Source organism: Anolis sagrei, chromosome 5 (genome assembly GCF_037176765.1).
Source record: "Anolis sagrei isolate rAnoSag1 chromosome 5, rAnoSag1.mat, whole genome shotgun sequence".
In the NCBI taxonomy this organism is placed as follows: domain Eukaryota; kingdom Metazoa; phylum Chordata; class Lepidosauria; order Squamata; family Dactyloidae; genus Anolis; species Anolis sagrei.
In genome coordinates, this window is record NC_090025.1 from 155,910,115 (window position 1) to 155,934,253 (window position 24,139).

The following is a 24,139-nucleotide window of genomic DNA, read 5'->3' on the forward strand; positions in this document are numbered from 1 at the left end:
CTCTTGGGCTATACATTTGATGAATCAGCTCTTTTGCCTTCAGAAGAGATCCCCAGACACACAAAGCTTGGTTAAAGTTCCCACCCTGTTGGTGTTTACTTAGAAGTAAGCCCCGTAGAATGTAGTAGAGGTAATTAACAATATTTGCATAAAATTTGGGTCCCAACTTCTATAGATGTTTTTATGACAGTTATATCTGTCCATTAATTCTTCCTTTGGTGAGTCCTTATCGTCAGCATTTTAATGTACCTCTAGCAGAGATCAGGTGCAGAGCCTGTGAACAAAGCCTGTTATTACTGTAGTCATGGAATCCAGATGGCTCAGGTGGATAAGCCAAGTTACATATTTGCTATTCTTGAAATTTTCAGTACAAACAGATGAAAACCTTTCCTGCTGTGGATCTTTTCCATTCATTTAGTATTTTCAAATACCAATTTTCAGTTATAAGATAAAAGTGAATAAGAATTAAAGTTAGTTGGAAATTTGTATGGGTAGACAGCTTCTTATACTGACTAATACCATATAGAGTGAGTTGTCAACCACAGCAACTAGCACTTCCTTGGAAATCCAGCTGCATCTTTGAGAACATGCACAATTAAGTTCATTGGATTGCATCTTTAGGGTGTTGAATTTTGTATGCCAAACTTTCTCGGTGTCTTCACTAGTCAGCATACCTGACTCTTGCGCTTCTCTTCCTCTGCTCAGCTGCATTTCCTTTCCTGTTTATCTTCCTGTATAAAGCTGTTTAAAACGGCCTGATGAAGTATGAAACCAGATGGCTGTCAACTTGATATTTTTCTATATACTGTTCATAAAGATTTTTCAAAATTATTCTTGTGTAAAGCTGAGTAGCTTCATGAAAAGGATGGTTTCAGATGATTAGGTTAAAATTATTCTAAACTGAGGTACTAAATTCCAGTTGGTTGAATAAGGGCATTCAGGATTGCATCCTTAAACATTTTTACAAAAGTATATTACACTTCTAATAGATAGAATGTAGAGTTTTTCAGAGGAAATAGACTTTTATTCTTTCTTTCTCAGAAATGGAATAGATCTGCCAAAATAGATACCCAGATCTGAGAGTTATTTACGATTTCTTAAGGGATTATTTCCCCTATGTTTAATGTTGTATTTTTCTGTGCAGATTTTAAACACTGTTCTTACACATACTCAATTATACCTGGAAACAAATATTCATAAAACTAACTTTCTTCTTTGCAGATATTGCCGTTATTTACATTATATCAATACTTTGTTTCTGAAATTTGTCGGGATGCAAATAAATGTCTTGAAGGCAGGATTCTCAAGGTAATGAACATTTATAATAGCCGAGCAACACATTGCATTGTTCAGTGATCGTTTAACATGATGCAGTTATAAAATCTGCATCATGTTAAATATCTACTGCTGTGTTTTACTTGCTCCTGCCATCTTGAGAGATTTCAATGGGGCTTGGCAGAGTATTTTCTTAGAGAGCATATCCAGGCCTTAGAAACTCTGGCCAGAAGAAATAGGTTGGCCCTCTCTTTTGGGTCCTTCTACAATACTTTTTAATGCGGAAAGCTTCTGGACATTTAAGTTGTGCTATTGCTGAAGGGGAGTGCTTAATTATGCTGAAGTTTTTTTTAATATGTTTCTGTTATATTTTTTCTTATTTAAATTGCATTCTAGTTTGGCAGAGATATAAATTTAATTAATAAATATCTAAATTAGATCATTCCTAAAACTAATTATGTCACTGGCAGTTTTAAGTTGCTAGTTACAACTCCCCTGTAACGTCAGCTTCACTGGCTGCCAGTCTGCTACCGAGCCCAATTCAAAGTGCTGGCTTTATCCTATAAAGCCCTAAATAGTTCCGACCCAGCTTACCTGTCCGAATGCATCTCCCCCTATGAACATCTTGGATGTTAAAATCTTCTGGGGAGGCCCTGCTCTCAGTCCCACCTCCTTTGCAGGCACGGTTGGTGGGGACAAGTGGTAGGGCCTTCTCAGTGGTGGCCCCTCAGCTATGGAACTCCCTCTCCAGTCATATTCAATCAGCTTCTTCCCTCCTAGACTTCAGAAAGAAAGTTAAAACATGGCTATGGGACCAAGCTTTCGGAGAGTCACTACAGTGTAATAAATGAATGTAGAATCTGCGCAATGACAACTGAAATGGCTCTGGACTACAATCTTGGATGATGTGATTTTAATAACTGATGTAATTGATGTTCTAATTCTATGATTTTTAACGTAAATGTTTACTTAATTGTATGTTTTTATGGCATTTAATTATTGGCGATGTATAAAACCACTCTGAGTCCTCCTCGGGGTTGAGAAGGGTGGAGTACAAATATCGAAAATAAATAAATAAGTAGTTGTGTTAACCTTTCTGAATAGGGCTTTTTGTCAACATTATCAGGAAGCTAATAATGAATCCTAAACTATTGTCTTTTAGATTCACGTACTTACAGATTTAGGATTTTACTCTGATGCTTTCCACGAAATGTGCATTCTTAACCGTGGGGAGAAAATCCCATGGAAACTACCATCTACCTATAAACCAGCTCCAAAACCCGCGGTAAAACTGATTGCTTCATTTTAAATAGTTATGTGCTAGGGGATATTACTGATCCCTTGTATGCTGCACTCAAGTGTTTGGATAATTTCAGGGTATCTTTTATCGGTAAGACTTGTCACATACATTTCCAGGAAAAGTTTAGTAGGTCTATTCTTCTTTTGACCTTTGTTTGTTTCTTTGTTTAAATGGTAACATTGTGTGATAGGGTTGCCTTAATTTCTTCCTTTGAGATTTAGCCAAAAACTTGCCATATCAAGTTTAATGAATGCAACATTAAAATAGTGATATGCTTGATAACCAGATTATTAGTGAAAATATAATAAGACCTGTTAAATTAGTTTGCTCATATTATACATTTTCATCCAAGTTAGAAAAAAGTTTTGCCATTTTGTCATTTCCCCCCAAATTCCTTTGAAAACAAATGCTTTGCTGTTATATACTGCTCATGGTTATACTTTACTAATTTTAGGTCATTCCAAAGTTCGATTCATCACAACCTCTCCTGACAAATGGAAATCTACAGGTAATTGATACATGGTCTTCTAAGCGATTCATGTATATATTAAGCTGAATCCAACTTAATTTATGCACATTCATCTCCCGTTTGACTAACCCTTAAAATTAAATCCGTTACATTTTTCTTAACTTTATATCCAATAACTTCCAGCATTTTCTTTTAATTTTGAAGGCAATAGAAGATGTGTTCAACAAGCCTGTAAATTTAAATTGGGCATCAGCATGTGATCCACGAATAATTAATATATGGATGCTCGCAAAAACACATTTTATTATTTGTTTATCTGCAACATTAAATTGTCTTCCTGAAAAAGTGATGAAAACAACATATTGTATAGACACTGAAACCTTAAGAAGATCAGGAAAAAACACGGATGCATTTGTGAAAGGTACTGGCAACAATAAAAAGTAGCTTAATAAAATTTAAAGTAGCTTAATATGTTTTAAATTAGTATTGTGACTGCTCCTCAACTCTGGAACTCTATGCCCAGGGAAGCCAGAGTAGCCTCCTCCCTGCTGTCCTTCTGATGAAAATAAAAATCCTTTTTATTCAGACAGGCCTTTAAAGGTGAAGGTGTTTAAGATCTAGTTAGGGGGTGTTGTGGTTTTAAAGTTTTAATATGTTTTTGATGGATTTTAACTGAATTTTTTAGTTCTGTTTATATTTAAGTCAGTTTTAATGTTTATATATTTATACATTTTAATTTGTATTCTAATGCTTTTCTGTCAGGCTGCTATGGGTCCCCTTTGGGGAGATAAAGCAGGGTATAAATATAATAATAATAATAATAACAGCAGCAGCAGCAGCAGCAGCAACAACAACAACAATAATAGAAAGCTTATAATGCCATAATGCTCCTGTTGTTTTTACCAAGGCTTTTAATCTTGCCAAGAATGTGTTTTTTTAAAGATATGCCCTGCTACAAATAAGAACTTTTAAATCTCATTCTCAAATCATTCCCATTGAAATAGAATTTGGAAAAACTTAACTATGGCTGAATCTGGCCATTTTCAGAATTTTAGATTACTAGATTATTAGAAGATCATTTGAATTATAGTACGACTCCATGAAGAATATGTCCCTGGGCTTTGTGTGGAAATGCAAAACTGAAGTAGATTGAAATCATACAATCATATTTATTATTTATTTATTTCAAACCCTCGAGGGGGGACTCAGGATGGCTTACACCGGCAACAATTCAATGCCAACACACAACATAGCAATAAAATACAATTAAAATATTGATTAAAACATTAAATATAAATAGGCAGTTAAAACATTATTAACAATAATATGGCCGCATCCAAATTCGAATAATAGAGTTTGAAGATACCGCAAAGCATCCAGTTCAACATTCTGCTATGTAGGAACAAACAGTCAAAGCACTCCCGACAGATGGCCATCCATCCTCTGCTTAAAATCCTCTAGAGACGAAGATTCCACCAATCTATGAGGCAACATCTTCCAGTGTCGAACAGTTCTTATTGTCAGGAAGTTTAATGGAGTCGTTTTCCTACCATTAGAATCCATTGCTTTGTATCCTGCCACAGGCCCCCCATGCAACAAACTGGTGGTATTAACCCTTTTCTCTTGAACAAATTCTTCTTGAACTTTTTAATGGCTTTATCTCCCCAAAGGGGACCCATAGCAGCCTGACAGAAAAGCATTAGAATACAAATTAAAATGTATAAATATATAAACATTTTTAATGATTTCAACTGAGTATGCTTAATGAACCCAATTTAGTTTTTTAGAATCAAAATTGGAAGGAAAGTATCCATCAAGCAAAATCAGCATTTGTAAGCCTTGCTAAAAAGGCAGGCTGATTTCCCCTTTTTATGAAGTACAGCTGAAGCATTTGCTGCAGGCTGTTGCTAACAGATTTATGAAAATATCTAAAACAGCCACTAGGTGGCATTCAGAAACCTTTTAAATTTGCCAGATTTTCACAACCTTATCATTTAGTCAGTGTGACCTCATATAGAGAAGGATATTTCAGGTCACCGTATCTGTATATGAGAACCATAACATTTTCCCTTCCTTATATAGAAATCAAAAATGTAATGACCCAATCAGCTGGCTGAAGACTAGCTTTTGCAACTTCCTTTTTTTTGGATCTGTGTTAAGCAAAACAGTGATTAAATCTCCCGAGCCTTGGCTCCATCTTTCACATTTCCATCACCTCAAGAGTCTGTATTATGCTTTCCAGGAAAGCAGATGAAGATACAGCTGATACAAGAAGTGTTTTAAAACTGCATATGTGCAAGGTGCAGACTTAGACACTGCTGGCAACTACACTATATGTGTTCAGAAATAAATGGGTGACGTAATAAGCCACCAGCCATATGTTCTTTCACATGGATTCCATATAACTGAAAGTAACTGACAGATAAAGAGCTCATGCATTCTGACTATTTGCAGGATAATGGAACAATTCATATTTAAAAATCAGTGCTAAGTTGCTTTTAATTTTTTAATTGTCTCATATTTGACAATGTATTTTTTTTAAAAAAAACAGGTTTTCTACTACCGACAGCACTTACAAATCTGAAGCGGGAACCAATTGTTATGGTTGTGGAGCTTGAACGAAACAAAGATGTTTTAAATATGGGCATGCTGAAGGTAATAGCATTGTTCAAAATAGAAGTGTACATAATTAATATGAAGGTATAAACATAAATAATTAATAGGGCAGTGGTTCTCAACCTTCCTAATGCCGCGACGTCTTAATACAGTTCCTCATGTTGTGGGGACCCCCAACCATAAAATTATTTTTGTTGCTACTTCATAATTGTGATTTTGCTACCGTTATGAATTGTAATGTAAATATCTGATATGCAGGATGTATTTTTATTCACTGGACCAAATTTGGCACAAATATCGGATACACCCAAATTTGAATACTGGTGGGGTTGTGGAGGATTGATTTTGTCATTTGGTAGTTGTCGTTGCTGGGACTTATAGTTAACCTTCAATCAGAATGCATTCTGAACTCCACCAACAATGGAATTGAACCAAACTTGGCACAAAGAACTCCCACGTCCAACAGAAAATACTGGATGGTTTTGGTGCGCAGTGGCCTTGAGTTTGGGAGTTGTAGTTCACCTACATCTAGAGAGCACTCTGGACTCAAACAATGATGGATGTGGACCAAACTTTGCATGAATACTCAATATGCCCAAATGTGAACACTGGTGGAGTTTGGGAAAAATAGACCTTGACATTTGGGAGTTGTAGTTGCTGGGATTTATACTTCACTTATAATCAAATAGCATTCTGAATCCCACCAATGAGAGAATTGTGCCAAACTTCCCACACAGAACCCCCATGACGAACAAAAATACTGTGTTTTCTGATATTTTTTGGTCACCCCTCTGATACCCCCCATGACCCACCCAGGGGTCCCGACCCCCAGGTTGAGAAACTTACACTGATCACTGATAGGGTGATATTTTCATACACTGTAAATAACACATTTGTATATATACAGTAAGGACACTATGATTTTAAGTTATTGATTGTATCAGTGTAATTTGAGAGACAAAACAACCTCATGATTGCATTTATGTGAAAGATTCACAATTGTATCAGTAGAATGTCAGCTACATCTAACATGCCATTTTAAATCCAGTATTGGGTTTTTTTTGTTATTAATAGATCAGTGATATAATTTTTTTTATTGTTTTAGGGAATTTTATTGGAAGAAGCTGAAGAAAGGATTAATATAGTTCTTGATACTATACAAAGTAAATATGGCACATTGATTTATGAGTGTTCAGCTTCAGAATTAGAAATTATCACTGAAGCCAAGCTTCAGCTTGCAGCTATTGCCCAACAAAGGCTTCAGACAGCATTCAGGTAAAAAAAGTTATTCAGGTAAATAAAAAGTAGCACAATTGTTTCTGATTTGTATTATTCACCGTGCAGTAATACAATTATTGCTGTTTTGGATTATTTCAAACCCAGTTTTCATAATGAGCAACAATTCAAGGAGCAGCTGAAAATGGTAATTTGATCTCATGCTGTTACTCTATTTTTTTCCCATTTCCTCCCCTATTTTGTGTTCTTGGAAGACAATGAATAAATTGATTAATAAAACCATCCATAAAACAATAGGAGGGGAATTAGTCGATTTGTGATGGTTTTAAAAAACTTGGCTTATTAATAATATGAGAGCTTCATGTAGCTTCAAACTTTAAGCCGCGGAGCTATTTTTGAAGCAAGTTTCTTGTGGAGCCCTAAGGAATGTTTATATATTATATATTATACTTAATATATATATTATTAAATGTTTATCTATTATAATAAAGAAATGTATATATTATATATTCTTAAATGTTTATATATTATAATTAAGAAATTTTATATAGTATATATTATATTATATTATATTGTATTGTATTATAAGGAAACAATACTTAAAAAGACTCATGGCAACTGGAGGAGCGTGGGTAGGAGTCACGGGTGTCAGGATCATGTGGGCACGTTCGCTTACTCTGCCACCAAAGGGAAGAGAGGGAAGGAAAGAAAAGGGAGGGAAGGAAAAGAATGGAAGGAGGTTAGGTTCATGGGGTGGGGCTGCTTCTTTTTGCACAAGACCTAGATGACAACTGAAAGATGTGACAGGATGAGAACAGGGAAGGAAAGGGACTACTGACCAAACAATTCTCATCCCATATTTCACCAGGAAATTCTAACTGGAAATTTCAAGATGCAATGTAACAAGATATATGCATCACTCCTATATCCCTGTTCAGTCCACTCAATGTGAGTCATTTGTCTCATGAAGTACAAATCATTTGCATCATATCAAACAAAAAGGGTTAGGACAATGTGGAAGGCATGTATAAACTTGTAGAGCTGCAAGAATTCCCTGCACCACTGTGCAATTAGGGGTAGAGAATGGAATTAAACATAGCTCCACGAAGACTATAATTTTGGCAATGCATCTGTAATAAATTGAATTTTTCATCCTCATGACTCCATCTCAGCACACTACTTATGTATATATTTTCAGTATCTCAAAATGTCAGCCTTTTTATAAAACTGCTGTTTTTAATGGATCATTATGATTAGTCTTCTGTGACCCATAGCCAAGGACAAGCAACTCCTGGGGACATCCTAAAAATAAAGGCTTCATTCCATCAGTGCATCTGAACAGGTGGATAGAAATCAATGAAAACATATTCTAAAATCAACCAGTTATTTCCTTCACTCCATTCCCATTTCTTGTTTTATATTAAAACCAACTAAAGTGGTTTATCGAAGGAAATAATTAAAATAGGGGAAAGGGAACATGTGATTGGATATGCCCTGCTTAAATCTAGTAATGTGGGTATTAGAATCATTTCATTAAATTTATTAAAATTGTTTCGTAAAAATATAAAGCACACACCTTTTAATGTTTAATTTTATATTTGTTTATTGCAGTGCTGCTTTAGCCTTTTCTGCGTTAAAAATTCTTCAGAATGCAAATATTTTCAAGAAGAAGTCTAACTTATCTCAAAACACAGTGCAAAAACATGAGGTACATGCATGATTTTAAATGAATGTTTTAATAATTTAATATTTTAATTACTGTTTTAATTGCAGTTGTTATTTGTGAATCTGTTTGAGGGCTTCAAATGTTTGCTTGTTGTAAGCCTTCAGGGGTGAGAAAGACAGGATATAAATATGCAAAATAAATAAATAAATAAAATACATGCTGGAGATTTTTGGTTGACCAATTTATGATATTAAACCTCTTTTACAACCTTGCTGTCCTCCTTCATGTGTACTTGATGCCCAGAGATGATAGAAAGTCTTATACATCCATCTGGCAAGCCCAAGTTTGAGAAAGGCTGATATAATGTTATGCAATGCTGAAAACAGCAGAAACACATTGAAATTATTTTCCTTTTATTCTAAAGATTAGTAGGAGAAGCATCTACATTTTCATTTCCTTCCTTGCCAGCTAGTCAAGATTTCTTATCTCATTGAATTTTTGCTAGAGCTTGTAGGTTATCTTGAAAAAGGAGGGGTATAAATAAAGTAAGTAAATAAATACATCTCTTTCTGCCTAAATGTCCTTTACATTAGAAATTTAGATATCTAAGGATGGCATCATTAAATGGAAATGGCTTAAAAATAAGATTAAAATCTAAATTAAATATTAGAACATTTGTTTCCAGAGAAAAAAGAGGAAGCAAGCAAGGATTACATTTCAGAGTGAGGAAAAAGAGAAAAAAATAACAGATCATTTGATCACTGCCCAGCAGGTTACTGATCAGGTTCTAGAGTCAATATTTTTATTTCATTAAGCTACAGCGAGTCAGAGGCTAGCAGGACAAAACAGGAGTGTAGAAAAACAGGAGTGTTTTGAAACATGGAGGTGACAAAACAGGAGGCAGGATTTAAAGCAGTGGTTCCCAACCTGTGGTCCATAGACCACCAGTTGTTCACAAGAACGAAAATATGGTCCGCGGCCTTACCATTACTACATCTTTGCCTCAAAACCACGCAGCAATGAGACTGACTGATCTCACGAAACCCTCTTATAGTTCCAAGGTAATGCGGATGTTGGCAGGGGAAAGGCCGACTACCCACAAAAGAGTACTACTACTGCATTAGTTCTAGATTATTAAATATGGTTTTCTGGGGGGAGCAGATGGCGATTACTGGATGCTCTATATCAGAAACTAGAGCAGATGTGGTCTAGCCAATGCAATTTTCTGAATCCCAAATAACCAAACTGAATCTAAAGTTCACTCAGCCCACTTCATAGAAAAAATCAGCAATCTCAAGCTAAATACCAACGACAAACTGATCAGCTTCGATGTGGTATCTCTATTTACCATGGTCCCGGTAGCAGACACCATGGCATTCATCAACCAGAGGTTCCCAGAAGACATCACGGCTCTGTTTCACCATTGCCTCACCACCATTTACTTTCAGTGGGACAATGAATTCTATGAACAGAAAGATGGAGTAGCTATGGGGAGCCCTCTCAGCCCAGTCATAGCTAACTTCTACATGGAACACTTTGAAAAACAAGCCCTGGAGACAGCAACCAAAAAGCCCACTATATGGTTCAGATATGTGGATGACACCTTCACCATTTGGAGCCATGGAGAAGAAGAACTCAACAGGTTCCTGGACCATCTTAACAGCATCCACCCAAACATCCAGTTCACCATGGAAAAAGAAAATGAAGGAAGACTGCCTTTTCTAGATGTCCTAGTCATCCGCAAACCAGATCAACAATTGGGTCACACCGTCTACAGAAAACCCACACACACAGATAGATATCTACATAAAAACTCCAACCATCACCCAAGTCAAAAAAGAAGCACCATTAAAGCCTTGGCAGACCGTGCAAAAAGAATCTGCGAACCCCACCTCCTCCAAGATGAACTGAACCACCTCAACTGGGCTCTCCAGGACAATGGATACTCCACCTCAGACATCAGAAGAGCTGCAAGACCAAGAACAAGCCACGAGAGTAAAGATGAAGATCCACCCAGAGGAAAAGTGTTCCTGCCATACATCAAGGGAACCACTGACTGCATAGGGAAACTGATGAGGAAACACAACATACAAACAATCTACAAACCCACCAAGAAAATCCAACAAATGCTACGTTCAGCAAAGGACAAGAGGGATCCTCTCACCTCTGCAGGAGTCTACCGTATACCATGCAGCTGTGGACAAGTCTACATAGGGACCACCAAACGCAGCGCCCAGACACGCATCAAGGAACATGAAAGGCACTGCAGACTACTTCAACCAGAGAAGTCAGCCATAGCAGAGCACCTGATGAACCAGCTGGACACAGCATATTATTTGAGAACACAGAAATGCTGGACCACACCAACAACCACCATTTCAGACTACAGAAGCCATTGAAATCCACAAGCATGTGGACAATTTCAACAGAAAGGAAGAGACCATGAAAATGAACAAAATCTGGCTACCAGTATTAAAAAACTCTAAAATTATAACAGCAAAACAACAAAGAGGAAACAACCAGGCACAGATTAACACCTCCCAGCAAGAGATTTTCCCAGGCTCAGGCAGGCCTTCAAATGCTAATGAAGGTGATCAGCTAAACATTCACACCTAACTGCAGCAGGGAAGAGCTCCTTGCCCCACCCCAGCCATTCCACAGATATATAAACCCATTGTCCTAATTCCAACAGACCTCACTACCTCTGAGGATGCTTGCCATAGATGCAGGCGAAACGTCAGGAGAAATGCCTCTAGAACATGGCTCTATAGCCCAAAAAACCCCACAAGAACCTAGTGATTCCAGCCATGAAAGCCTTCGACAATACATTGAATCTAAAGTTGATCAAAAGCTGATTTGTAATCCCTTTGGTACTAATGTTGGAGAGTGGTCCCTGGTCAAGTGGTCCCTTGTCATAAAAAGGTTGGGAACCACTGACTTAAAGAAAAGGTATTATGAGTATCTAGTAAAAGAAAAAACACAAGGATTTAAACAAATTTAAATACTTACTTGGAGTAAAAAAAAAGTTAGTAAGGTAACAAAATCATCAACAGCAGCTTCAAATTATCATGTTGAAAAGGTGGATTCTTTCAAGGAAGAAGAAGTTCTAATTGGCCAATAATTTTTCATTCAGTAATTTTTCGGATGGCAATCACACCTTCCAGAAGAGTGTTGAAGCTAGCAACTCTCAGTAAATCCTAATTTATATAAGGCTTGAAGAGGACAGAGTAAGACTGATATTAGATGTGTGAGAAGGGGTGAAAGAGCAGGCTATTTGTTAACCTTCAGGCCAGATACATTTATGTGGAAAGGACACGATTTAGCACACAGAGACCTTATTTATTTCCTTTCATCCAAAGACTTTAGAAAATAAACCTATACAAATACATTGTCAAGATACATTGAAGCATGTATTTTCTTATGTTGTTGTTTATTCATTCAATAGCTTCCGACTCTTCGTGACCTCATGGACCAGCCCACGCCAGAGCTCCCTGTCGGCTGTGGCCACCCTCAGTCCAGCCAGTCATTTCAAGGATCCCATCCATCCATCTTGCCCTTGGTCAGTCCCTCTTCTTTTTCATTCCATTTTCCCCAGCATCATTGTCTCCTCCTAGCTTTCCTGTCTTCTCATTATGTGCCCAGAGTACTTCATCTTTGCCTCTAATATCCTTCCCTCCTATGAGCAGTCGGGCTTTATTTCCTGAAGCATGGACTGGTTGGATTTTCTTGCGGTCTAAGGCACTCTCAGAATTTTCCTCCAGACTACAGTTATATTATGACTGCCTGCAAATATGTGTGTTATGTATATCTGTATCTGTATAATGTGCATATAAGGTGTACACTAATCTATTTAATGAAGTTAAACTAGAGACAAAAAGTATTTTATAATTTAAATATCTTTAAATAAAAGTTTGGTGTATTTTACTAATACATTTACCTGGCATAGAAGAACTGAGTGGTGGACCCATTAATTCAGATTATTTTTGAAGTGACGTTTCTTGTGATTTTCAGGCACATGGTGAATGGATTTATACTGAGGATTCCAATCTGTTTCATAATGTAATAGCTCGAGAACATATGAATATACATATATGGCTGAGATGTCGTTTGGCCTTAGTCATTGCAATTATAGCACAGGTGCGAGGCATTGAAACAATGAAAGGTAATGTTTAATTCCAAAACTACTAGCAATGATCTAGAAGTGTGGCCAACACAAATATTATTTTCAGTTAGGTAACCATGTATTTTTCAGTAAAACCAATACATTGTCCACATTTATAAAGTTCACAACAGGTGCATTTTATTCTTTATGAAGGGTGCACAATCAAATATACCATAATTGAGGGGTATTTCATTCAGTCGATATGAAAAGAAAAAGTTTCTCACCCTTAATTCGAAGACATCCCTTACAAATAAGGGACAACTTCCAGCCCTCAAAAAAAGGAACTATCTCCAACAACAAATTTTTGGGGAGGTACATACACATGTCATTGAAAGCAATATAAGGTTCATCTTGATCGATTTTAGTGACTCATCAGCCAAAATAATAACATCCATTTACTTGATTCCAAGATGCACTCCCCCATATAAACATCTCTAAAAATGATACTTGTATTAAAATTGCTTGTGTGTGTATTTATATAAATATAAATAAGGTGTTTTTAAATGTTAGTGGTACTGAAATTAGTGTGTGTCTTATCATATCACCATATCATATTTAATTACTTATTAATCGCCCTCCATCTGGGAATGCTCTAGGCGATTTACAGCTAAATTGTAAAAGATAAAATACATACATACAGAAATTAAAAATTAACAATCAATGGCATGTTAGGATTGATGGAATAGGGTAATACATACATTGTAAAGTAATTTATATGTTGAAAATAACATACATGTGTGTTCTGCAGTGTGCAAATGTATGTATTGTCAAGGTGTTTTTTTCCTTAAGAAAATGAAATGATGGAGTGTTCATGTCTGATCAGCGAGGTACAAATGGAAGCTCAGGCATTCAATGATGTTGAGACACTTGCTGACATTACTATGCAAGCTGTTGTGCTTGGTCTGCAGGAAAAACAATCAGTGGCTGACATCAAATTTAGTTTACAGGTATGAACACTTGTATATAATTCATTTTTCCGCAATTAAATGGCTGTGACGAGTCTTATTGTACCAGAGTTCATGGCTTTGTTGTACCACGTTGTCTATTTGGAGTGAGCTGCTTGTGGGACTCAGGTTGCTTTTAGGAAGCTGTAATTTTGATTTTAGTGCTGCTCATATGAATCAGTTGAGTACCCATAAATACTGGATTTGTGCATTAACTGCCTCTCCCCCCCCCCTTGACTTTACTGTCCAAACTGGAGAAGATACACTGTTTTGTTCTGACTATATTTTTCCTTCTCATAGTTTTAAGAGGATATCAGAGTCTCCTGGTGTGTCTCTTTTCTATGCCTGTGCTGGATTACTTTGCTAATCCATGGATCTATAGTCCACTGTATATTTAGATTGCTTCATTATGACCTGTCAAACATGAACTAGGAAGTGTAGGGAGGCCAGAAAATAGAATAGATTTAGAAGATCAGTAAAGAACACACTGATCTAGACTGTAGCTGCAAATATATTATTTTTTGTCCACACAGAATATAAACAGGTTGCTTAGAAACAAGGCGCTGATTTCTCCAGCAGCTTCTTTGACAGTAGTCCAAAGTATGCTTTTGCTGGCTGACATAATGAGAACACAAGCAGAAGGTGATTCAGAACACCATACATCTAAGACTGAGCAACTGAACTTATTAATTCTGGCACACACAATAGTCATTAAACAGGTAAGTGTGATTATGTAAAGTCACATTCTGTCCTTATTATTAGAAGCTCAGAAGAGTATATAGTTTCGTTGCTTGAAAAAGCTAATTTCTCATTTAGCTGTATTGCTTTCCTTTGCTGTCATATATTGCTTATAGTGCATGGACACATTTCTTTATTAACTGAGATATACCTGTATAGTGTAATCATTGATTCATTGGGAATTTCATATATTAATACAATGCTACATAAATTCCATTGATTACATGGGTCTACTCTAGGTGGAATTGATAGTTGGATGTAGGCCTTGGATATTTCAGTTACTCCTATGGAAGATTATGGAGAAATTTTAAAATAGTTTCTAAATATAAATTGGGGGAAAAACATACCCATATGATTAACAAGTTTTATTTGCACTTTGTTTTTTCCCTCCCTTCTTTCTTTCCATTCATTCTCTCTGATTGCTCCATTTTATCTCATACTCCACCCCACAATCCCGCCTTCTAAATGTCATTTATTTTCCACTAGCCTGTGGTATTGAGGCCCAATTACTGCTTAGCCCCCATCCCCTTCTGCTAATACTTATTGTGTATTGGCAGTACAGTTCCATGAGCCTGGAAACAAACTGAATTAGAAATACAGATAGTAGTGTTGTGTAACTTTTATTATTAAACCAAACTATTCTAAACCACACTTTTCAACAGTTATATCTTTTGGGACAATCAATTGAACAACATGCAGAAGACCCTACACTGAACACCATAAAGGAGTCTTTGAATAACATATATCTGCCACATATCACATTATTGGCAAAAGTAAAAATGAGAATAGGTAAGAAAATATCTGTGAGACATTTTGTTACTTAACTAGTTTATTTGATATCCTTCAGTAGTGAAAAGATTCAGTTGACTTCATGTGTTTGCTGGTATCTGTAATGAAAGTATACTGGAAATGTAATTACAAACCAACAGTTGGAGCAGAATAGTGAATTCACCAGTTATTAAGATAACATTACATTATGAGCATTTACAATACAGTGTTGTTTTTGGCTGACAGAACAATATTATGTAATAGAATGTTGGGATGTATTAGGAATAATGTTTCAACTGAGAACTTGGTGGGTTTTTAAATTCAGTATTGAACTTGTTCTCAGTGCTCTCTTTATTTATTTATTTATTTCATATACTTGTACCCCGCCCTTCTCACCCCCGAGGGGGGACTCAGGGTGGCCTCACAGCAAACACCATTTGATGCCATCATAATGATAAAAACAATCAACAAATTCATTAAAACAAAATTACATCAACAGTTGTTAAAACATGCCAATTAAATTCCGAGTCCGGGTCAATTCATTGTCACTTCTTCGAAATTGCTTATGTCTTCTTCATACAAGCTGCTATTTAATGGTCAAACGCAAGGTCCCACAGCCAAGTCTTGAGTTTCCTTCTAAAGGACCGGAGGGAGGTGGCCAATCTGATGTCTTTATGATCATATATATTGCTAGTGGAAAGAGAAAAAGTCAAATCTTTCAAGAAATGAGTCATAATATAGCAAGACTGGTAGATATACCACAGCCCGATATTTCAGTATAGTATAGAAATTATTTGTACTCAATACTTTGCATTTTAAATTACAAAAGCATTCATGATTTTTTCTTGTAAATTGATATCTAGGTCATACATTAGCTCTAGAATTGTGTTGCACATCAAAACCACAAAGTGATTTGCGATGGCTGAAAGCTCTCGGGCACATGGAAACTGCACTGAATCTTTCTAAAGTATCAGTAAGAAAAGACTCAGAACTGGAAGCAGAACTTCTTTTTCGGAAAGGTAAATTTTCACATAGTATTCCCATTCCTAAAATGTTTACGGTGTTCTTGAGGGGGGGGAAATACTGAATTTGAACTTGTAGTGCAAGTGTGCTCTTGAAAATTTCCTGGAGGTTAGGATTTCTCTTTCCTGAAAACTAGGGGGAAAATTCTGACAGGAAAAAATGATATATTAATTCACATATTTCTTCTTTAGGGAAGATAGAACGACACATTGATTCAATAGGTGGGAATAAAGCAATATTTGCTGTTGAAGACTTGTTGAATGCCATAAAAGCAAGTATGAAGAGTTACCAAAATTATGGGTAAGCAACTGTTTGAATTTGTGTGTGTGTGTTCCTTGGTTTAATGTCTTTATTTTATGCTTATTCTTTGGGTGTTTTATTATGTTGGGTGGTTTTTTACTTATCACTGAATTTTGTGAGTGTGTTATTTATTGAATCTTATTTTATGGTGCTTTGAGCTTAACTTGGAGAGAAAATGGAAGATATAAATGGTTAAAATCGATACAAAACAGTAACAATCAGGCAAAATATATATTTAAAATTAATTGTAATAGAAGTCCACTTATTACCATTTTATTCTTCCTTTCTTTTTTGCCTTAAGACTTGTAGGGAAAAAAGCTGTATATCGTTCTATGTAATGTGTATTTTTTACAGTGTACAGATGTACAGCAGTTCAATATTTTGGATGTAAGCAAAGAAATAAATGTGTCATTCATCAGCACAATCCATATTTTTTCATATGCTCAAAAAACTTTGCTTCCAAGTACAGTACTATGGGCATGTTTTAAGTGCTGTCATAAATTTAGAGGGTGGTTTGTATTGTTGTCTTTTTACAGCTTGATAAGAAGAGCATACATGGAGATAGCATTGCAGTATTTTTTTCTAATCACAAACAAGGAGGAATCACCTACTTCAACCACACGGAAAGGAAGAACATTTAAACCCAAGGTAGAACTCCTACATGAATCAACTTGACTATTTGATGTGACTTAAAATCAGATCTATTGAATCATCATATCCATATGCCAGGAAAAGTCTCTCATAGCCTTTGCAACTCTTTAAAGATTAATTGCAGTTCCTTGTGAATTCATACAACCCACCCTCTGCACCTCTATTGATGTTCTACCCTAGGCAGTTCTAGTTAAGAACTTTGGAATTGTGTCACTTAGTGCTCCCAAGTATGTATTCTTGTGAGGGCAAGTTTCCCACCCCAGCTATCTATGGAAAGTTCCATATGTGATTCTGTGCATTCATAGGGGTTTGTAGATAGGCACTTGAAAAACCACCATTACTGGTAATTAACATGTTCTTTTTGATTACTGTATTAAATTAAATTGAGACCAGTGATTGAATATTTAGTGAAATTATATTGTAATTCTTAATTTTATTTTTGATTTCAGACAATTATACTTCCTTTTACCTCAAATTTGAGTATACTTAGGATCATAAAATATAGCCATTCTTCTATTCTGCAGAATAAATATTTAGAATGGGAGTGTCCATTACTCTGCTCTTGGGATGGGGAATGTATAGCCTTCCAAATACCATTGGGCTGAGACTTGCATCAGCCTTAGACATGATTGGTAATTGTGAGAGTTGCAGGCCAACAACATCTTCAGGTCATCCCTGCTATATTTGCTTTCCCATTTGTAAATGCAAGTTGCAACACCAAAGTCATAAACTCTAAAACAAACGTTTTACCTGTTCTGATGAAGATAGGAATATTTCAGAATAAGTGACTGAAAGTGTTGCAATCCTGGGAGTAATTCTCATCCCATTCACTGGTAGCCATGAGCCATGTAGAAGATTGTAATGTAAACACTAAGTATAAATGTTTCTGCGTGATTTGAGAGGAATTTTTGAGATGTGATATTTAAAATGTGTATGGATATTTTCCTCTAATTTTATATCTCACTAACCTAAGTCAGAATTTACATTAAATTTAGCCTCCCAGCAGACACCGAGTTAGTTCTGAAGGAATTACAGCATCAGAAATGTACAGAGTGCAAGCCTGGATTGCAATTAGAGCTGCTGCGCAGGTTTGTAATATTTGCAAATCTTATTTATGTTTGTAAACACGGATTGAGCTTCCTGTGGGAAAAAACCAAGCATTTCACTTTTTTTTAAGGACAGAAGGAACTTACTGTTTTGCTCTCACATTATCTTAACTACTTAGAAGGTGAACTGGCTGAGAAGGAAACAGATAGGAGACTATATAGTTGAATCAAAATAAGAAATTATTAACTGACAAGAATGTTAGAGTTTCTCTTCTCCTGAGTCTCACTACGAAGTCTTTATGAGGAGAGTTTTGGCTGAGCTGAGGTTCTTGAATCTTTATTTCTTCTTATTGTCTCTTTCTTGTATGGTGTTCAACTATCTCTAAAATGGTCTCAATACTTAATTCTGACTGGACTTGAATACAGCTCTGACTGGACCTGAATATAGTTCATACAGCTTCCACTGGACGTGCTATTTTGTCAACTTTCTGGCCTTCCTCTCAACTTTCTGGGCTTCCAGTCATGAAAAGGCTCACTCTTCCAAGAACCAGAAGTGTCTTGCTAGAGGCTCTGCTTCACAAGAGATTCTTAAAGGGTCAGGGCAATTGAGGCTTCAAATGCAAAGAGTCTGTCTATACTCACCCCCCAGAAACTGTACATAAAATATTAATCCTTCCAACTAAAAAGGGCTTAACAATGGGTAAACAGTGAGGCCTTCCTGGGGCATGATACTTACATTTAACTTTCTTCTTCATTGTCTTTGTAATCCTACAACAGCGGGAGATGGTACCAAGGATATAACCCAGACCTCTTATTTGTGAGCGACAGCATTGTACAGCAATGCACTAAATCAGTAGGACCACCAATTTCAAACGCACAGCACCGACCAACAGTATGCCAACTGTTTCCAACTATAAGGCCCCAGGAAGTTCAATTTAAACAAAGATTCAACTTCAGAAAGGCAGATTGGACTAAATTCTCAGACATGTTAGATGACATGATCATATCGGTTGCACCAATCCCTGAGGAATACGAGCACTTCATCGAAATTGTGAAAACCTGCTCACGGGCCTCTATACCGAGAGGCTGCAGAACTAACTACCTTCGGGGCATTACTCCTGAAACAGCTGCCTTGTTGGAAAACTATTACAGGCTCCACAACTAAGACCCATTTAGTGAGCAAACCCTTCAGGTACTGCAGAGCATTGTGTCCTCCATCTCTGAAGTCAAGAAAGAACAGTGGATCAAGCTGATCACATAGGTTGACATGGGCAGGAGCAGCCAGAAGGCGTGGAGGCTGCTAAGACGGTTGAGCAATGACCCCTCACAAACTAATACCCATGCCAACATAAAGGCAGATCAGATAGCAAACCAACTCTTGAAGAATGGGAAACCCAACCTTGCCACCAAAGTAGGAAAGAAACCACTAGCCAGACAACCAGAGATTGAGAACAACAACATTCATGAACCTTTTACATCTACTGAATTGGACATGGCTCTCAATAAATGTAAAAATGGCAAAGCACTGGCCTGGATGATCTACGGATGGAACAAATCAAGAACTTTGGCCCAAAAGCAAGGTACTGACTGCTGGAGCTAATGAACAACTGCACTGCATCCTGTCAGATCCCCAAAATCTGGAGGAAAGCAATAGTCATAGCCATCTTGAAGCCAGGCAAATACCGGAATGATCCAAAAAGTTATAGACCAATCTCCCTGTTGTGCCACCTTTACAAAGTTCTGGAGAGACTTATTTTGCATAGAATTATGGAAAAAATAAACCCATGTCTGATTCCACAGCAAGCTGGCTTCAGGAAAGGCAAAGGCTGCACATCGCAAGTACTGAACCTGATTCAGCACATAGAAGATGGATTTGAAAGGCAGCAGATCACAGGAGCTGTCTTCATAGACCTGTCAGCGGCTTATGATACTGTGAACCACCGCCTCCTCCTGAGAAAAATGTATAATATCACAAAGGACTGCCACCTCACCCGCCTCATAGGAAACCTGCTACAAAACAGGAGCTTTTTTGTTGAGCTCCAGGGCCAGAGAAGCAGATGGCGGAAACAGAAGAATGGCCTGCCTCAGGGAAGCGTGCTTGCCCCATCCATGTTCAATATCTACACAAATGACCAGCCACTGCCAGAAGGGACAGAGAGCTTCATCTATGCTGATGATCGTGCCATTACCACTCAAGCAGGGAGCTTTGAGATGGTTGAACAGAAGCTCTCCGAAGCTCTAGGTGCTCTTACTGCCTATTACAGGGAAAACCAGCTGATCCCTAATCCATCTAAAACACAGAGAAGCATCCCGAGATCTGAGGATTACCTGGGAAGGAATCCCACTGGAGCATTGCAGCACACCCAAAACCTGGGAGTCACTCTGGACCGTGCTCTGGCCTACAAGAAGCACTGCTTGAATATCAAGCAAAAGGTGGGTGCTAGAAACAATATCATACGAAAGCTGACTGGCACCACCTGGGAATCACAACCACACACAGTGAAGACATCTGCCCTTGCGCTGTGCTACTCTGTTGCTGAGTATGCATGCCCAGTGTGGAATACATCTCACCATGCTAAAACAGTGGATGTGGCTTTTAATGAGACGTGCCGCATTATCACAGGATGTCTGCGCCCTACACTGTCTAGCCGGTATTGCACCACCTGACATCAGCCGGGAAGTAGCAGCCAACAGTGAAAGGACCAAGGCAGAGACATCTCCAGCTCATCCCTTGTTTGGGTATCAGCCAGCACGTCAATGACTTAAATCAAGAAATAGTTTCCTAAGATCTACAGAGTCACTCACTGGAACACCCTAGCAAGCGAGAGTCCAAAAGTGGCAGGCTTAAACCCAGAACCTCAATCAATGGCTGATACCAGATGAGATACTCCCCCCTGGGCACACAGAAAACTGGGCGGCTTGGAAGGCGCTGTACAGACTGCGCTCTGGCACCACGAGATGCAGAGCCAATCTTAAGAAATGGGGCTACAAAGTGGAATCCATGACATGCGAGTGTGGAGAAGAGCAAACCACTTACCACTTGCTGCAATGCAACCTGAGCCCTGCTAAATGCACAATGGAGGACCTCCTTGCGGCAACACCAGAGGCACTCCAAGTGGCCAGCTACTGGTCAAAGGACATTTAATCAACTACCAAGCTTGCAAACTTTGTGTTTTGTCTGTTTGTTTTGTTAAAAATGTAATACAAATGTCTGGTTGTTCCTGACACGATAAATAAATAAATATTTGTAATTCATATAAATGGAGGTTTGTTGCCTGTGCATCACATGTCTTAAAACCTTCTAGAGCTATACTATATGCAATCTGGCAGTATTCCTGCCTATCCTTACATGCCTTTTTAGTGTGCTTCCTGCATAAACCCTAAGTTCCTTTTCGTCTACCACTGTAGCAACATCAATTGGAATGGGGTCTGGAGCTTGTTCAGTCTTGTGGCTTTTATTTTGGTTTGTTTAACTTTGTTTTTAGATTATACTTCTTTTCGTCATTTTAGCTAGTATTTTGGATATTTAGCTTGATTTAAAGTAGTTGACAGCTTTGGATCATGATTGAAGTTTGGATCATAATGTATAATTGAAGGCTACATTTGCTTTTACCACATCGACATTCATCTCATGCTACAGAATCTAGATTCTTTGGGCCACACCATGACACATAGAAATTATCACTAGAATAATCTCCTTCAACCCATATCTGTTCAACAGTGAAATGCACTGCCCTGGAGCGTGGTGGAATCTCCTTCTTTGAAGATTTTTAAACAGAGACTAGATGACTATCTGTTGGGAGTGCTTTAAATGTGCATGGCATGGAGTTGGACTGGATGTGTGGTCTACAGAATCAGAGTTGGAAGAGACCATTGTAGAGTTTGATGGTCTCTTCCAACACTACGAGTCTATAGATTGCAAATAAGGTTACAAGCAGAGACTGTGTTCAAACTGCATTATATGGTGGTGTAGATCCAGCCAAAGTACAGATTAAACCATACCAGATTTAAAAGTGCTAGAATCTTTTTAGTTTCTGTCTTCAAACTCTCGCACCTGGAAGAGTGCCACTGTGCTTTTACTTTGCTTCAGTAGAAGACTGCTAAGTACCATAAAGTTATGCACCTGTGCAATGTAACTATGTTTGATTTCAAATTACTGTGTAAAAATTAATGTGTCGGTGACATCAATATGTCAGGAGAATATGGAAGTTCTCCACAGTCATATCTTCAAGGGTTGTTTATGGCTGTTGGTTGGCCGATCTCAAGATTTTGTACGAGTTTATATTACAGTACACTAAATTTTATTAAATTCATCTTAATTCTAGGTCAGTGAAGCTATTCTGGCTTCCCAGCAGTTAACTGGAAAGAAGGCTGTTAAATTGTACCATGTGAGACATAGAGTACTTCAAAGCATGCCAGAATTTGCTCTTCTGGACCTCAGTTCTTCATACAAAGACTTTTTATCTGGTATTTTATGTTACTATAGCATGATGTGAATTTTGTCAAATTAGCATTTGCAAAGATACCTATTTTAGATGATGAACATAAAAGAAAGATAACAAAATCACTGTATCTATATGGTTTCTTATACTTGCATATAAGAATGCAGTGGCCCTTACCTTGTGATGCAAAAATACAGTTAAATAAAAACATCCCCTTTCTGACACTGTCCTTTTAGGCATTGTATGAGACTCCTCTGCATGTTTTATTAAGTGAGAAATTTCAGCTACCTCACTGTTTCTGTCATTAAATAAATACTTACCAAATGACACAAGGAAGATAATAGTTTGCTTCTATTTCCAAATTTGTGCAGGTGTTGGTCCATTATGCAAAGGACCATTGCAGCAATACAAAATAATTAACGTGGAGTGCTGTGAGTGAAGCAATAACTAAAATGTATAGGAATTGAGACTGTGATGCCAAAGTTATAGTTTTAGGGGATTCCTGAGTAGATTATAGACAAATATAATAAAAATATATTGAACAATCTTAAATACATATATATTGAATCATCTATCTCTGTCTCTAATATATGAAATAAAAGGTTTGATTCAATACACTGTATTTTGCAAAGAAAGAAATAACACTAGGACATTGAGTAGTCTTTAACAAAGAAAAGTGGAATTTGCATGTTAGCTAAAAAATGCCTGTGAAATTCATGGGGTCATAAGCCAAAAGGTGACTTGTAGATGCATGCACATGCCATATTAAGCAGGAATCTTTTCAGTGACTGTACTGAATCAGTCAATACATTAAGAAAACAGAACAAACTCACTATATCTAGAAGTATGTTGAGTTGGCTGCAGTGTAGTATTTATTTGAAACATTTCTCACCTCGAAGGGGTCTCGGGGGAGCACAAGTTATATACATAAAATAACTGTAAATATACACAAACACTAAAACCAGTACATCTACTTTAAAATCAGTTGTTTTAAACCATCTCAAAACACCATGCTGGCTCTGGTCAGCGGAATGGGTGTTTTTTTTTGTTTTTTGTTTTTTTGCCCTATTGCACTGTCCCAAAGGCTTGGTCCCACAGCCAGGTTTTTACCATCATTCTGAAGGACAGGAGGGAGGGGGCTGTTCTAATCTCACCAGGAAGGGAGTTCCATAGTCAGGGAGCAATAACTGAGAAAGCCCTCTCTCCCGTCCCCGCCAAACACGCCTGTGATGGTGGCGGGACCGAGAGCAGGGCCTCCCCATAAGATCTTAGTCTTCGCAGCTTTATAAGGCTTTATAGGCCAAAGCCAGCACTTTGAATTGTGCCCGGTAGCAAACAGACAGCCAGTGGAGCTGACGTAACAAGGGAGTTGTGTGCTCCCTGTATCCCGCCCCAGTAATTAGCCCAGCTGCCTCTCACTGGACTATTTGAAGCTTCCGAACAGTCTTCAAAGGCGAACCCCACGTACAGTAGTCTATCCTGGATGTAATGAGAGCATGGACC

At 37.5% G+C, this 24,139-nt stretch overlaps 1 protein-coding gene across 1 annotated transcript in view; it reads left to right on the forward strand.

Moving 5' to 3' along the window:
- Window positions 1-24,139, forward strand: part of CFAP54 (cilia and flagella associated protein 54) — a 142,156-nt gene that overhangs the window by 104,781 nt on the left and 13,236 nt on the right. The window contains exons 48-63 of the mRNA XM_060777277.2: window positions 1,222-1,308; window positions 2,438-2,560; window positions 3,030-3,083; window positions 3,249-3,465; window positions 5,596-5,699; window positions 6,766-6,935; window positions 8,508-8,604; window positions 12,574-12,724; window positions 13,514-13,671; window positions 14,202-14,387; window positions 15,069-15,195; window positions 16,038-16,193; window positions 16,389-16,497; window positions 17,034-17,145; window positions 18,144-18,236; window positions 22,520-22,661. Of these exons, the coding sequence (XP_060633260.2) occupies window positions 1,222-1,308; window positions 2,438-2,560; window positions 3,030-3,083; window positions 3,249-3,465; window positions 5,596-5,699; window positions 6,766-6,935; window positions 8,508-8,604; window positions 12,574-12,724; window positions 13,514-13,671; window positions 14,202-14,387; window positions 15,069-15,195; window positions 16,038-16,193; window positions 16,389-16,497; window positions 17,034-17,145; window positions 18,144-18,236; window positions 22,520-22,661 (2,086 nt within the window). The remainder of the gene's footprint in view (window positions 1-1,221; window positions 1,309-2,437; window positions 2,561-3,029; window positions 3,084-3,248; window positions 3,466-5,595; window positions 5,700-6,765; window positions 6,936-8,507; window positions 8,605-12,573; window positions 12,725-13,513; window positions 13,672-14,201; window positions 14,388-15,068; window positions 15,196-16,037; window positions 16,194-16,388; window positions 16,498-17,033; window positions 17,146-18,143; window positions 18,237-22,519; window positions 22,662-24,139) is intronic.